The sequence below is a fragment of the Perca fluviatilis genome, chromosome 21 (genome assembly GCF_010015445.1).
Source record: "Perca fluviatilis chromosome 21, GENO_Pfluv_1.0, whole genome shotgun sequence".
NCBI lineage: Eukaryota > Metazoa > Chordata > Actinopteri > Perciformes > Percidae > Perca > Perca fluviatilis.
This window is the reverse complement of record NC_053132.1, coordinates 11,651,909-11,667,493: the sequence shown is the minus strand read 5'-3', so window position 1 is coordinate 11,667,493 and position 15,585 is coordinate 11,651,909. Positions and strand designations below refer to the sequence as shown.

The 15,585-nt window shown below is 41.7% G+C and overlaps 1 protein-coding gene across 4 annotated transcripts in view; it reads right to left on the bottom strand.

Annotated features, from left to right (window-relative positions):
• The window catches only part of ctbp2l (C-terminal binding protein 2, like), a 97,803-nt gene that overhangs the window by 50,950 nt on the left and 31,268 nt on the right, over window positions 1–15,585 (bottom strand). For 3 of the 4 annotated variants that reach the window (XM_039787274.1, XM_039787271.1, XM_039787270.1), the window contains exon 2: window positions 1,858–2,054. In XM_039787274.1, coding sequence (XP_039643208.1) covers window positions 1,858–1,915 — 58 coding nt within the window. In that variant the 5' untranslated portion in view covers window positions 1,916–2,054. Of the gene's footprint in view, window positions 1–1,845; window positions 2,055–15,585 lie in introns of all 4 variants that reach the window. The other variant, XM_039787268.1, reaches the window with a different exon arrangement.

The window sequence follows — 15,585 nt, the reverse complement described above, 5'->3', positions numbered from 1 at the left end:
AAAAAACGTTTGTGGGTTGCTAGTCAAATTGTTTAATGGGGGTGGGGTTTTAGGACTATTTATAAAAGCCTGGCTACAGCTTCTTTTTCATTGACAATGTACTCACAATGTAACGTATTCTCCTAATGCATTTTCAAATGCTACAAGGTACTACTTTGGATCAAAAATTCAACATCATTTTTCTACAGCAACAGCAGAGTCCAAAAACTATAGGATTGGATTCCTTGGGCCTAAGTATTGGCTTTTATACGCATATGTCCTATATTTCATGTGCACAACGCTGAGGTGCTTACATCATGCTGCAAAACAAATATGCTGGCACTGAGGGTAATGTTGCGTCTAGCTTCATTTTCCAGCACTGCAGTCATGTCTGCCTCTCCCTGCGCTGGCCCAACGAGGGCCCAGCAGCTTAACAAGCCTCTCGGGGACCCAGATAGCAGAGAGGAGATGATTTTACCTCAGGACACAGTCTGACAGACACACACACAAACAAACACATATGCACACACTCACACTGGGCAAAGACAAACAAGTGGGTTTAAAAATGCACATCCACAAGGTTTCAGACACAGTTTTATACACCCACACAAAGACTCATATTCCTTGTTGCCTGGGCCGAGTTTGTAGCTTTGCGCACGGCAGGAGGCTCCTATTCTATGTTCAGCCACTACAACACAGCTCTCTAATCCCCAACCTAAAGCCTAATAATCACCGCAGTCCATGGTGTAAAATTGGCTGCTTCCAAAACAGCTGTGACAGGATAGAAACCATTCAATCCCCCGCGGTAATCCAACTTGAGTTCAGATGTTTAGAGATTCTCTAGAACCATAAGTCACAAAACAGACACTCCTACACAAACAAGCAGCGGCTGACAGAGAGGCCAGAGTGAAGCTATAATTTCATTTACATCCGCCAGATGACGGTTTGCTGCTGAGGTCAACATTTATACACTGTTAACTGTAGTATCTGACGTGCTGTGTGTGCCAGGAGAAAATTATAGCAATCAATGGGTATTGATCACCAATATGTCTTAGGGTTGTGCTAATAACAATAAGGATGGGTGGATAGGGGATTTAGAGCTCTGAAGCAGTATCGGTGAGGGAAATAAAAACAAACAGAGCAGGTATAGTGAGAATTTCTTTTGTGAAATAACACAAAATATTACTTGTATTGTCACAGAAAGCATGGTTTTGGAGCTTTGCAGGCCAAAAGACATGTAGATGTCTCAATTAAAACAGGGCTAAAGTGATATTTCCATATGGAGTCCAGGATAAAATAAAACATTTAACACTTTTCAACAAATGTAACACTATTCAGCAAAATATAGCTTAGTTTAAATCTAGTTGTCTTTTCGCATGCAAATCACCCAATCAGTGCTTACTGGATTGCTGCTCAAATCATAATCAACATTATTCTGCTCATTACTAAGACCATAATCATTTATTAAATTATTTCTCCATCTTTAGGAACAAAATAGATTTAATGCATTTGGACATTTAAACAGATAAAACAACTGCCTAACTTATCCCACTGTACAAAATTAAAATTCTTTCTTCACTTCAACTGCTTCTGTTCTTCTTTTTAGACAATTTACCATTGAAGAGAGCAATTGATTTGATGCACTGGAGCTCTAAACAATATCACACCAGCAGATCAACTTTAGTTAACTGTGAGGTCCAAAATCGAGATTGTAAATATGATGTGATCAGCTCTATCTGCAGCCCTACTTTTAAGTTTTGAGGAAGGCACTTGAACTACAGTTTTTGTTGGACAACGTGCAAAAAAAACAAGTGTGACTCTTTGCGAGGAATGAGTGAAGGTAAAAGGTCAAGGACAGACACATACTCATGAGTTTACCTTCGCAGATCCGGTCTAGCCTCTGCCTCTTCACTTTGTGTTTGTCAGTCAGGGACATGGCGTTAAACACAGCACGGCACAGGACGGCACGGCTCGGCACAGCACCTCTCCTCCTCAGCCGCAAATACTGACAAGGTTCAGAATCCTAGTGCACTGTCAGCACTATTCCCCGGGGCATACCGCCTCGGCACATACACCTGCAAGAAAGGCACAACACAGGCAAAAACCTGGTTAACACAACACTGACACACACATGCTGTATATACACACAGTATTGATGTACAAACACAGAAAGACTCCTGACACGGGAAGGCATTAAAGAGTCCTTGACTACAAAGTCACTCAGCCTCTTGCTCACAAAGAGCTCGGGAAGCTGCAGGCAATAGATATACTGAAAATCAGTCAAAAACACACACACACACACACACACACACACACACACACACACACACACACACACACACACACAGATACTGCTGGTGACAAAGTGCCCCATTTGCTCATAAAAAGTCAAAAGGAAATGCTTCCATGCTCTAAAAGCTCCACTTTTCTCCCGTTTGAAGTGTATTTCTTTCACTAACAGATACTCATCTGAAGCATCTCCGTCACTCACTGTCACATTACTTATTGATCGTCGTGACATTTTATGTATCTCAACTCAGATGGCAAATAGCAATCTACGGTTTCCTTCTTTTTTTGCCCTCAAAGCAATTCAAAACAAAGCAAGCGTAGGCAGACATATTCATCGGACAAAAGTTGATCTAAGTAAATGAAAAACAAGCTGATAGAACTTGTGAGGAGAGCTTTATTGTCTGACAAAATGAAGCTCTTGAGTGAATGTGCTGCACCTGAAGGTTGACAGATTGTCATGTAATGACACATTCAGGCCAATAGAGGGTATTAAAATCTACTCAGAGAGGAGCACGCTATCTCACTTCCACCTCTATACCATCTAGTGTCAATTCATTACATCCCTATTTCTCCCCTCAGCTCACACAAATACAACTTCTAATGCAAAGGCAAACAAATTACATTCCTGGCAAGAGAAGTTATTCTGACCAAGATTTGGACTGGCAATTGTAATCACACAGAACGTTGAGCAGGCTGAAAATGTTCCTCGACAAAGCCTTCCATTCAGTATCACGGACCGACATGCAGGCAAATACATTAATACAAACAAATACATCTTTGTTAGAGAGAAAAAGACTGTCTTTTTTCACTGGCAGTACATAAAGAGCACAGTGAAGATCAGCATCTTAGTGAATTAGAGAACACAAAAGGGATTAAATGTTGCACTGAAAACTCAAATTCCACATCTTGCTCATCCAGGACCATGGCCAGAAGCGCATCTCCTCTCAGAAAGTGCTGAAACCATGAAAACATCCCTTTTTGCTAGGGCTGTGTATTGGCAAGAATCTGGCGATACGATACGTATCACGATTCAATATATTGCAATATATTTCGATACTGTGCATACGGCAATATATTGGGATTTTTTTTAAGTATAATTTTAGAAAAACTAATAATAAAAAAAAAAAGACATGATGTGCATAAAAGTCAAAGAACTTTACTTTAGGTAAACATTTCAGTCCACAGAAAATCAAACTGCCAGTTTGGGATTGTGGTTCACAGGTTCTTAGTGAGCTAATTTGTATATGCTAAAGTAGGCCAAAGTTCAGCCATAGCTACTTTAGCTTCTAGCAAAAAGTCAGGCACTGTTAGGCACTGTCAGGCAAGGACACTAGTGGTGTGTCTCAGCATAGCCATCTAGCAGTAGGGGGTTTAAACACAACATAAACGTGAACCACTGTCTTACATGAATATGTTTGCACATAAACTAAAAAAAATAAAACTAAAAAAAATTATTAATTTAAATCGATGTTGCGTTTTTTGAAAATCGATAAAGTATTGCTAAATAAAATATTGCGATACTCAAGTGCATCGATTTTTTCTGACACCCCTACTTGTTGCCAGAAAAAAAATCAGGGCAAAGTTATTACTTAAAGTCTTCAACAGTCCTTTGTAGTCAGAATACAGAAGAAAAAACGAAGAAAGACTAGAAAAGTCAAGAGTTCAACAAAAAAAGAATCAAGACCCTTGATCATTGTGTGTGAGGAATCAGGGTTTGGAGTCTGCCCTTTCCATAGTTGTCCTTAGTGTGTATGGACACTATTTCCATAGTGTAATTTTTTGGGGGCTTTTTATTACGTAGTGTAGATAGACAGGAAACGAAAAATAATCCTTTGCTCTTAATGTGCAGCGACTGACACTGAAATCCCGACATTTACCATCTCAGTTTTAGAAATGGTTCTGTGTGCAATCCAACATTAGCAACAGGGCTTTGTAAGCAAGGCAATTCATTTGTGTCAAGTCAAACTGCAGATTCATTCATTTAGAATGTAAAAGTACTCTGTGGAGTTTTTGGCGATACAGACGATACACAGTCCTGCCGACACAGTAGGTGGCGATAAAGCGCAAACAAACGCAACAATGTGGCTGCAAAGGCAGTGAAGGAGAAAACCTCAAGCTAACAAACATGGATGTAAACAATGAACAATTTTAGAGCTGCAAGAGTTAGTTGATTGATCTATTAGTTGATTGATACTTAACCAATTAATCGTTAAGACAAGACAAGACGTTTGATGGCATCGCCATGGGCTTTGGGAAAGTGTGATCCATTTTTCACCATTTTCTAATGTTGTATAAACCAAACACACTAATCAAGAAAAGAATAGTCATTGCGGCCTTACGCAATTTCAAATAGTTAAAAAATAACCTTTGGAAATGATTTTTGAGAAAGGAAAAACATCCAGTGGTTTGTTAGACCTTAAGTTAATACACCTGTTTTTGGTGAGAAACAAAACTTTGGTTGAAACACAACAGAATACCTTTAACTGCCTTTTCACTAGAAACCTGTCTTTTCATGAGGAAGCTGCACAGCACAGGTCACTTCCAGGGTGTCTTTCCAACAAGGCAGTACTCTGGTTCCAGTATGTTAACGGACTGCTGGAAGGCCTCACCCTGTTACTTGATTCATTTCAGTTCCTCTCGCTGTCCCTCCTCCTTCCTTTTCATCTGTCCATCTCTCTGTAGTGCTGCTGCCTCTGAGGTCTCTCCCACAGAGTCATCAATCACTGGGCCCTCTTCCAGGGCTGTCCATTCGTGTGTGTGTGTGTGTGTGTGTGTGTGTGTGTGTGTGTGTGTGTGTGTGTGTCATAAAGAGTGAGAGTGACAGAGAGGGAGGGAAGTAGAGAAAAAGAGAGCTCACAGAGGCTAACAAGACCCACACAGAGGCCAAACCTTCCCCAATTCTTATTCCCTCTTCTCTACCCCTTCTTTTCTGCTGCACTCATTCCCTCAGCCAGCTTCAAGCAGAGAATGGTCACACACAAAAAAAAAAAACTCCCTCCATGACTTTAGGAAATACAGCCAAGCATGACCCCCATGCTTTTATAATAAAAAGATGAAACTGGGCACAATTTCTCCTTGATTCAAAAGAAAAGCTGTAGCAAAGTTGGCAGTGCAGCCAGCAGGTCCTGAAAGGGTATTTAGGCAGGGATTTTGCACTCCCAATCCAAACGCAAAGGTCATATACATGAATCTTAATATTTAAGAGGCATTAAAAGTCAGATGATCGATAAAACTCACTGCCTGCGGGGCCACAGCTCATTGAAAGAGAAACATTTGTGCGAGAGGGGCAGAGCCATTAAATGTAGGAATCCATATCTGTGACGGCCGGCTCTGTCTCCCAAGGACGGCTCCGCTGTGAGCACAATCACAGTCCACAAACTCTGCTCAATGTCAGTAACACACAGAGATCACTGTCCGACTACTGTCTGCAGGGGTGGGGGACGGGCAGTCCGTCAGTTGCCGCAGCAAGCTTTAATGTCCAAGTCACTTCAATCAGAGTTTTACTTTTGGTTTCAGGAACATTTGGGTTGACATTTTTCTAATGTGTAAAATTTGTATAATGTGTAAGATTGTTAAAATGTTTAGGTAGACACATTGCAGAACATTGAAGCACTGAAGAAAAGTTAAAAGTTAAGTTAAAAACACTGCATGCATTGAATGGCCATAAACCAATATTTTTATTTTAATATTATTTTGACGTTGAGACAACCGAAAAGTGTAGCAGCAGATATTGCCATTTTATTTTGGTTAACAGAACCAACAGAATGTATAACTCAGTAAATAGGTCATATATATTGATATATGAATACTAAAATGTGGGAAACGTGTGATTCTATATTTTCTAATTTTTTCATGTGAAATACAGTATAACAATGCATAACTGAACATGTCAAAACAATGTAGTAAAAGAAAAAAAAGGGTTTATACATTCTATATGGTGAATAAATTAATTCTGCTGAGCGAGGCTAAACCAACAGAAGTGAAGTTGCCCGGTCTCATTTATTTCTCCTGTCTGCAGTATCTATCATCTGTCTGCTAAGAAACAGCTGATAACTTACTTGCAGTCCTAATTTCAGTCTCCACCCAACACTATGACTTTAACCACGACAGAATGTCAAAAAAAAAAAAAAAAAAGAGTCAAATTGAATTAATTTGCGACAGCGTCTTCTTGTAATGTGATGAAATTTAATGATGGCACTGCCGTTGTTGCAATCCATCTTCCTATTGAGAGACAAACACTAACAGAATTGTCTCCGATGTGATTAATTGACTTTGCCGAAATAAGAAAATAATTTGGTTTGGTAAACAGATACGAGCACAGCCCCTGACAGGCTCTCATTAGAAAGCGGTGATTACTTACTTTATTATTAGACACTTGAGGGTAAGGGGGCTACTGATCTGAGGCAATCTCGCGCAGTCAAAAGATTACAGATTACAGATTACAGTTATCACTCCATGTGTTGACAAAGATCAGTGTGATTTGGAAGAGCCTAAAGAACAGAGCAGAGAAGCGGTTTCCTTTTGTTTAAGACAGACAGAAATATGTTGTTTGGACGGGGGTGGGGGGTAGAATTGTTAAAAAACCAAACTGGAGACAGAGTGAGAGCCGGCTAAGAGAGCGTCAATGGATGAGTTTGAGAGATTGAATAATTAAAAAGGTCAGGCTACCTGCCTGCTGTGTCGCCACACACACACACACACACACACACACACACACACACACACACACACACACACACACACACACACACACACACACACACACACACACACACACAGGGGCAAAGACTGAAGAGACAAGCAATGTGGGGGAATGATCATTTTCCCTCGAACACAGTGTAGTTTGTGAACTAATTGGGTGAATCCATAATTAATTTGCTGACATTAAGCCTTGGGGTCTGCTCCACTAAGACTCCAAGACTCTACTTTCTAAGGATGTGATGAAGTGCTAGTGACGCCTTGGGCTCAGCGCTGAGACTCTTGTTCTGATGCTTCACAGTGCCGGTTCTGACATTTAGGGGCGATATCTAACAGCAATACATTCCCACACGTGTTTTGCTCTTATAAGCTACTGCACTTTCTCTGAGTGATAAAATGAATGAATGTGGCACTAGTATCCCACAATTGCTTATCACTATCTTTATTCTGATACAGATCCAGATCACAAACTTGTGGACATTTTCTATTATAAAAAGTTGAACAAATGTAGAGGATTGTTCAGGCTTGCTTGGCAAAGGTATGCAATCTGAGCACTTTCTAACATCTGAGTTGATTTCAACATTTGTCAACTAATTAGGATGAAAAAGCTTCAACAGCTGCCGTGGTTTTTAACCACTTAAAGAATATGACTCATAGCTTAAAGCTCCGAAGATTAAAATGAGGTAGGATTAGATGATAAAGTCTTTTGATTTAGATCTGTCTGAATTGCATGTAACCATAAATCCTTATAGCCTACTGTACAGCAATCTTTTAAAGCCAATCTAACCACATTATCAGTATGTGGCGAAAATACAGAAACCACACCAACACCACAGGGATGTCATCAATCATCAGATGGAATGAACTCTAAAAATATTTGGATAGTGTTGCATCTTTATATAAAAACAGCGCTTTGACTCATTGTGCTTAATTATGAAATGTTGGATTTTTTTGGCCATATACAGACAGTCAGAGGCAGGATATTTTTATCTGTATTGGGCGGACAGTTAGAAAGATTAAGATTATCTAACCGGTTATTTTTAGTTAACTGACAAATTCTATCTCATTCAGTTAAAGCTTCATGAGGAAATCTTTCAATGAGTTGTCACATGCACTGCATATCTGAAGTCTGTATTTATCTTTCCCAGATGAAGCTACAACCTCTTTGAATTTCCATGTAATGTCTCAATGTGAGTTCTGTGGTAATCCTTGCCAAGACTTTAAAAACACGAAGCACTTGCTTTAAGATAGAGTTGGATAACTTCAGCCGGTGCTTCTCCTGATTTAATTTCCCAGTGGAGTTTGACAGGAAAATTGTGAGCAGAGACAACTGTTAAAGTTATCTGACAGCAGAAAACGAACAGCAATATCCATCCCTCTTACATCTGATTCCTATCAAAAGCCAGAGCTCAGCAAGCCTCTTCAGAGACTCAGAAATGAGGACCTCCAAAGCAAGTACAATTTGAATTTACACTTTCTCTAAAACGAGACACACTGCTCTGGGAAAAAAAAAAATCCCTCTATCCTCTAAATGTCCGTTAGAAATAACAAACAGGTCTCAATGACAAAGTTGTTTGTACTCTTGATACCGCAGTCTTTTTTATTACTACCCCATTGTTATTTTCTTCAAAAAAGCCCCCGTGTTTTTGTTTTTCACTACAGCGCCCCATTTGAACAATGGGGGCCATTTTTCCCTTTCAGATACTGGAGTTCCTCCAGAGGTAAAGCTGTCAGCGCCGGGCGAAAACAAAGAAAGAGAAAACAGGAAGGTGTGGACACCCTGCAGCACCAGCCCAACTCTACTATTAATATCAACTTACATGCCCAGATCCTCAGCACCTCAGGCAGAGGAGAGTGTGATTTCCATGAACTAAACGGGGCCTGTGACAGCGTAGGCAGGTGACAGATTGACACAATTATATTTAGCTCAGTAAGCATGCCAAACAGAATGCCTTCAAACTGCAGAATTGTTGAACTAGTGGCATCAGTGATGAATATTTACTCTTAAAATAAGGCCGCACTTGAAATGTAAGCTACTGTAGCCCACCTTGTTCTATTTACATCCGATCAATAAACTCAATAAACTCTTGTTTCTCAAAGTTCCAGAGGCTGAGGTTATCAGTGCAAGCCACAGCCACAGCCAAAGCTGAAAACACTTCCCAGTACAGGAAATCGCCTGCAGCGTGCCAACCTGGTGAGCAGAAGGAAGGCGTGGCCTGTTTCACTGAGGGTGAGGTAAGAACTGCGCTCACCACAAGCTTGGTGTCAGCGAGAGGCCAAGCTCCGGCTCAGACAGCCTGCCTGGGTCCAGCCGGCTCAGCCCGGCTCCCTCTGGGTTCTTCCAGGAAGAGCCAGCGTGATTCAAAGCTTCCTGGTCCAGGAGAATGAGGTGCTTCCACTCCCCCCAGAATGTGCCCACGAACACACACACACACACATCGCTCAGCCCACTCCCTGTGGACGGTGAGACAGCCAACTCCGTGCTGTACTTGGGCTTACATTGGGAGGAGGCCAAGTTAAACAATGTGTTGATAATGTCCAGAGCAGAGTGGTGAGAGGAACACAGAGAAAGAGCACGAGGTCCTTGCTGCACCACACGAGGACGGGGATTCACACAGGCAGAAACACTTAAATGTAATCATTTCAGTTTGTCTAATTCGGTAACAATAACACTGTACTCAACAAGTTAATTGCTGAGATATGGGAACATGACAGCATCACTAAAAAAAGAAAACACTAGCTTTAAGTTTGAAAAAAAGAAGGAAAAAAAACCTGTGTTAGCTATGCTAATTTGGAAGAAAAAGACAAGCAAATGAATTGGAATGGCGAATGACGCTGATCATAGTTTACAGACCGTTATCCTGGTTCAACTAAACCTTCCGTACTTAGAGGTAGTTGTGGGCGCACACAGTTTTTCTATGCAATGACAGTTTAGTAGTACATTTCAGGTGCACTCACTTTTGGTTTCTCCCCCGAAGGAAGCGGGTTTGCTTAAAACCTGCATGGTCACTCTGACCCCTTGTGTTTCTTGTACCATCGGATTTCGTTGTAGTGATGTCAGCATGTTCCCAGATCTTAGCTATCTGTACAATTCTATCATAACTGATAAATGATGACACAAAAGATTCTTTAAATGCGGCATCGGCTGTGTGGTTTGTCTGCTGCCTGAGCACAGTTTAACTGGCTGTATTTTAGAGAGTTGAAGCCAATGACTGACTTTACAGTAGAGCTTTTTATCCGAGCCCCCCCTCTGATGGGCTCACAACACAAGGTTGGCTTCGCTCTCTCTCCCTTTACCACATCCTATCATCTCAGGCTCTACTAATGCACCACGCTTCCAGGGACTAGGACTGAAACACACACACACACACACACACACACACACACACACACACACACACACACACAGACACACACACACACACACACACACACACACACACACACACACACACACACACACACACACACACACACACACACACACACACACACACACACACACACACACACATATCTCAGTCAATTAGTCTTGGCCCAACCTTGCAGCTGAGAGATAAATGGTGTGGAGTCTCAGCAGGCTTTTGCGTGAAGCTGTGCTTCTTGTCCACCGTATGTAGAACAGCTCTCTGGAGGAATGCTAGCCCCTCCACCACGAAGAGACGTGGTGAGCGCGAGCGAGGCTGAGGAGGGGCTCAAGGTGCTCAGGATTGTATTAAAATAAGACCACAAGGACCCACAACTCCCTAATCAGAGCAGGTGTGAGAAGCAAGAAGAGGACAAGAAAGAGGAGAATGTGGAGACGTTCTGTTGGGGTGTCAAGTTGCGTACAGAATTTCATGTCATTCCACTTGTGCCTCATTAACCATTTGTCTGTGTGGTTGAGCTGTAGCCGGTGTACTGTAAGTGATCTAATACAAGCCGGATGTTTCCTGGGGAACCTAAATGTGGCCTCAGACTGTGTCTACACTAAGTCAACTGATTCTGAAAATGACTATAGTATGTGTGAAAAAGACCTGCGTCCACACTAGTCTTTTAAAAGGTACATTTTGTTTTCGTACATACGAAAACACCTGAACGACCGGAAAAATTGCTCTTTAGTTCTCTTTAGCAAACAGTCAGCAAACAACAAAATTATGCCATCACAGCCACCATTTGGTTAGGAGTGGTACACTGTATCAAATCCCTATTTTATGATGGTCAGAGTAGGGTTATGTTATGGTTTTCCAAACCTGAATTTAACCACATTGTCGTTTAAACTCGAGGCCGGTGTTTTTGAACTTATATACTTTTTTTTAAACTTAAAAATATTAACATCTGGATTTGAAAAACGGCAATTTGGTGCGGACGGAAGGAAAACAGAAAGAAAAATCTGCGTTGTCGTATTTAACCGGCTCAGTGTGAACGTGAGTTCAGCAGAAGGAGGTCAAAGCAGAAAGCCTCACCTCCACTGGTGCAGTAAATCAAGTGGGCAAGCTGCATTATCTGCAACAACATGACATCCTTTTAACACCTGACACACCCCGGTAACAAGCGTGTACCCCCACCGGATCCTGTTGACATGTTATATAAGGCTCCCACTCCTCACTAAGATGTCAACACACACACCCACACACACACACACACACACCCACACACACACACACACACACACACCTTTAAATCAGCCTCCAATGCCAGCAGGGCGGGGCGGATGCACGTGTTTATATGAGAGCAAGAGCCCTTCCATTGACAGCAAGACATGGAAACACACAAACACACACACAACTACACAAACACAATCACACAGCAAGGTGAAAAATTACAGTGTGGGTCTGGCGGATTAACTGCAGAATAAAAGTGCTGATGGGCAACAAAAGAGAAAAAACAGCTATTCATCACCCTGGCACAGGATCAAACTCACACACTTCTCAAATGCCCTCCTTGAGTTATTGTGCAGCGCAGCTCTGGTGGCAGCTCCACGGATAATGCTGCCCTACCTGAATTGATTAGAGCAGGGACGCATCCTCTCTTCCCTAAGATGGAGCGCGTCTCCGCAGCCCCTCAATGCTGAAGTGGAAGAAATCTGTTAAACTGTATTTAACAACTAGACTGAGATTTTTTTTTTCCCCTCTTTGTGAGTTTTTTTTTTTTTGGAGACCATCAAGCATGCAGCCGGAGTAATTTTCTCATACAAATGCGGTCGCTGTGTTTTTGCTGTTCCTGCATTTCTCTGAACCTGGGGGAAACAAATGTGGGGCATCTGTGTGAAACTTAAATCGATTTTTACACCATTAGCTCTACATACTGCTATTCCGACTTATACTCAGGTGCACACGTTTCATTTTTTGGGGGGGATGATATTTATGCAACAACTGGAGTCATACACACAGATGGGTGACAAATAAGTGAGGTTTTGCACCCCCATTCGCTTCCAGAACAGTTTCAGGGCTCCTTGCCTTAGATTCTCCAAGTCACTGCACTCTACAGGATGGAGGGACACCATTCATCTTCATTCATCATCTCAAATCCATTAACATCATTTTCATACTTCAAACCTTTCAGTGACCCCCTACAGATGGAGGCATTGTCTTCCTGCAAGACGCAGCTCCCGTCAGGTACGAAATGTTCCATCATAGTACAGAGAGGTTGTCCTGACGTCTTGAGGTTAACTTGACCTACTCCGCATTTGGACCTACTCCGAATTTTTATACATGCCAAAGAGCATGAAAGGATGTGAATTTCTGTGCATGTATCATGCAAGCATCTTCATTTGTTTTGTTTCTCTACTAATTTAGTTTTTTTTTCCGATAATTTGTCACCCATTTGTCAAATGGTTCCCCATTGGACTTTTCCTACAAAACTGAAATTGACTAGGGCTGCAACGTTCTTACTAATTAATAATTTAAATCAGTGTTAAAAAATAAATCAATTAAAAAATGCCAACCACACGTTCCAAGAGACCTTGTGTGTCCGACCAACGGTCCAAAATCCAAAGAGATTCAATTTACAATTAACTAAAACAAAGAGAAACATTTAAGAAGCACTCATCAAGCGTTTTGGCTTGATGAGTGACGGTTAATTAATTGGTTATCAATCGGTTAATCAACTAATCGTTTCAGCACTAACATGCACTGAATGGAAGCTCTGCAATCTTTGCTCTGCAAGCTGCCATCGGTTACAGTTTGCCGTCGTCTCTCAAAGACCAATCAAAGCACCATTTTATCAACAATCTGAACATTAAAAGGAGGCTAATAAAAAACATTAATATGAATATAATGTCATCAGCTTTATCTTCAGAATGCTGCAAGTGTTGTATAATACCAGTGCTCCACTAGATGGGCCATTTAAATGCATGAATTCCATGGTCTTGTGTGAATAGGGTACGTAAAGATGTGTATGTACGCGTGTGTATGCGCGTGTACGCGTGGGTCAGTGCAGAACCCGCTCAATGAGAACTCCTCCCAGGCCCGGACAGAAATGCCATGATAAAGGATGAATCATGGGATTGTATCCACACTGACCGCCTTAGGGTTTGGGTCAGTTGTGTTGTCTGAGCAGCAGCGACTGACACAAACGGCACACACATATACACAAACTCAAAATCAGATATCCTCCTCTGTCGTTGTTTTCATTCATGAAACAGTCACTGTCAGAGACTTTTCTTCCCTAAATCAAGGCATGAAAATCAACGGTGGCCTCTATTTCAACTCAGTGGGTCATGGGGGTCGCTGTGCCTTTTAAAGAAGAGAAAAGCCCCTGTCACAGTGCTAGGTTTCTCTCCTGCCGGCCACAAAATGTCTCGTGACACAAAGCCCTCGTACTCGTAGCAGTGCACTCCCACAGTATTGCCAACAAATGTGACCTCCTTTTTTCCTCCCACTGCTAAAATAAAAAAAGAAAGAAGTAAACTCACCTCTACCTTGCCAACTGAAATAAAATAAATAAATTAAAACAAATGTGCTCTGCAACTCTGCCAGACCACAGCAGAAGTAATATTTTTTTTCTCTCTCCACTAACTTCGGCTTGAGATAGTTTCCATGTTAGAGTTAAGTTGATGGCTTCAACTTTATACTTGTTGTGTTCAAGGCCTGGGGGGGAAATGCTTTTCACATTTTATGTGTGGATGGCTGGTCTGAGCCAAGGCCTCTGAAACAATGTAAAAAATAATAATAAAAAAAGCCATGCTGCCACTACTCAGACCTGCAGGAAAAAGCAGTGCTTGCAAAATGATGCCATGTCTTTGAACACGTTACAAGTTGTGAAAAAACAGAGGGTTATTGTACCAGATTGAGGTTAATTAGACCTTTCTGCTTGAGCTAAACTTGTAATTCCAGATGACTTGATTGAATTGTCAGAGCCAAATGTCTGTAACTACAGTTTGTTTTCATTTGTATACACGTATAATCAAATGATTTCAGTGGTTCTTAATTATTCGGTTCATCAATTAAGTCATTTATCAAGCTAAAATGCCAAACATTCATTGGTTCCAGATTTAGCTTTTCTTTGTTTAATATCATGGAAGATTGAATTTTCCTGGGTGGACTGTTGATTGGACAAAACATGCCAGTTTAAGACATCACCTTGGGCTCTGCAAACGTGGACATATTTGACATTCATAGACTGAACAACTAATCTGAAAATAACTGACAGATTAATCAATAATATAAATTATGGTTGGTTGCAGCCCTGCATTTTCAGTCACTTTTGTGTACACTATGTGGTAGAATATGCTAACAGAACTCATAATGTCTTCTGAAGTGTGACCCCATCCATCTGCTCCCACAAGCATATAACAATCCCAACACACACACACACACACACACAAAAAAACACACACACAAACACACACACACACACACACACACACACACACACACACACACACACACACACACACACACACACACACACACACACACCTCTGCCCAGATTAAATTAAGTGCATAGAGAGTAGGGCCCCATTACCCTGCAGAAGCCACTTCACTGGATGCTTTACTAGCCAGCGTCCCCCCCCCCCAATTATAAAAGCACAAGGCTTAAGTCAGCGGTCAGGTTAGGGGGGGTCGGCCCCTTGTGGGGATGACCTTAGTGAACTTGGGGATGGGTGGTGAGGGCAATACGTGACCGAAAGGCCACGAGGTGAGAGTCCAGTTTAGGGGTGGGGAGAAAGATGAGGACTTGTGTGTAGATTTGACTGTTCTAGAGGCAAAAACCAAACTCAAGTGTTGTTGTTTTTTAAAGAGAAGAAGAAACCTGATGCTGCAGGAAATACTGCTGGGAGTAGACAATCTTTTAGCCAAATTAACTTCCAAAGTAATGGGAAAAAAATACAAGGAGGGTGGAGGAGGGCAAGGAGGAGGAGAGAAGGATGGAGGAGTAGGGGGTGGGGACAGTGTGTAGAGTATGTGACAGGCAGGACAGAGAGGTAGGTGTGTGTGTGTGTGTGTGTGTGTGTGTGTGTGTGTGTGTGTGTGTGTGTGTGTGTGTGTGTGTGTGTGTGCGCAGGGAGGCTGCAATCTCTGCGTAGAAAATTAACAATTCCACCCCGCGCTGAGTCTGCATGACATTGAATGCATGAAACGCATGAATTATTGCGCGGAGAGGGCTGAATTAACTCTATATATCAAGCTGAGTCAA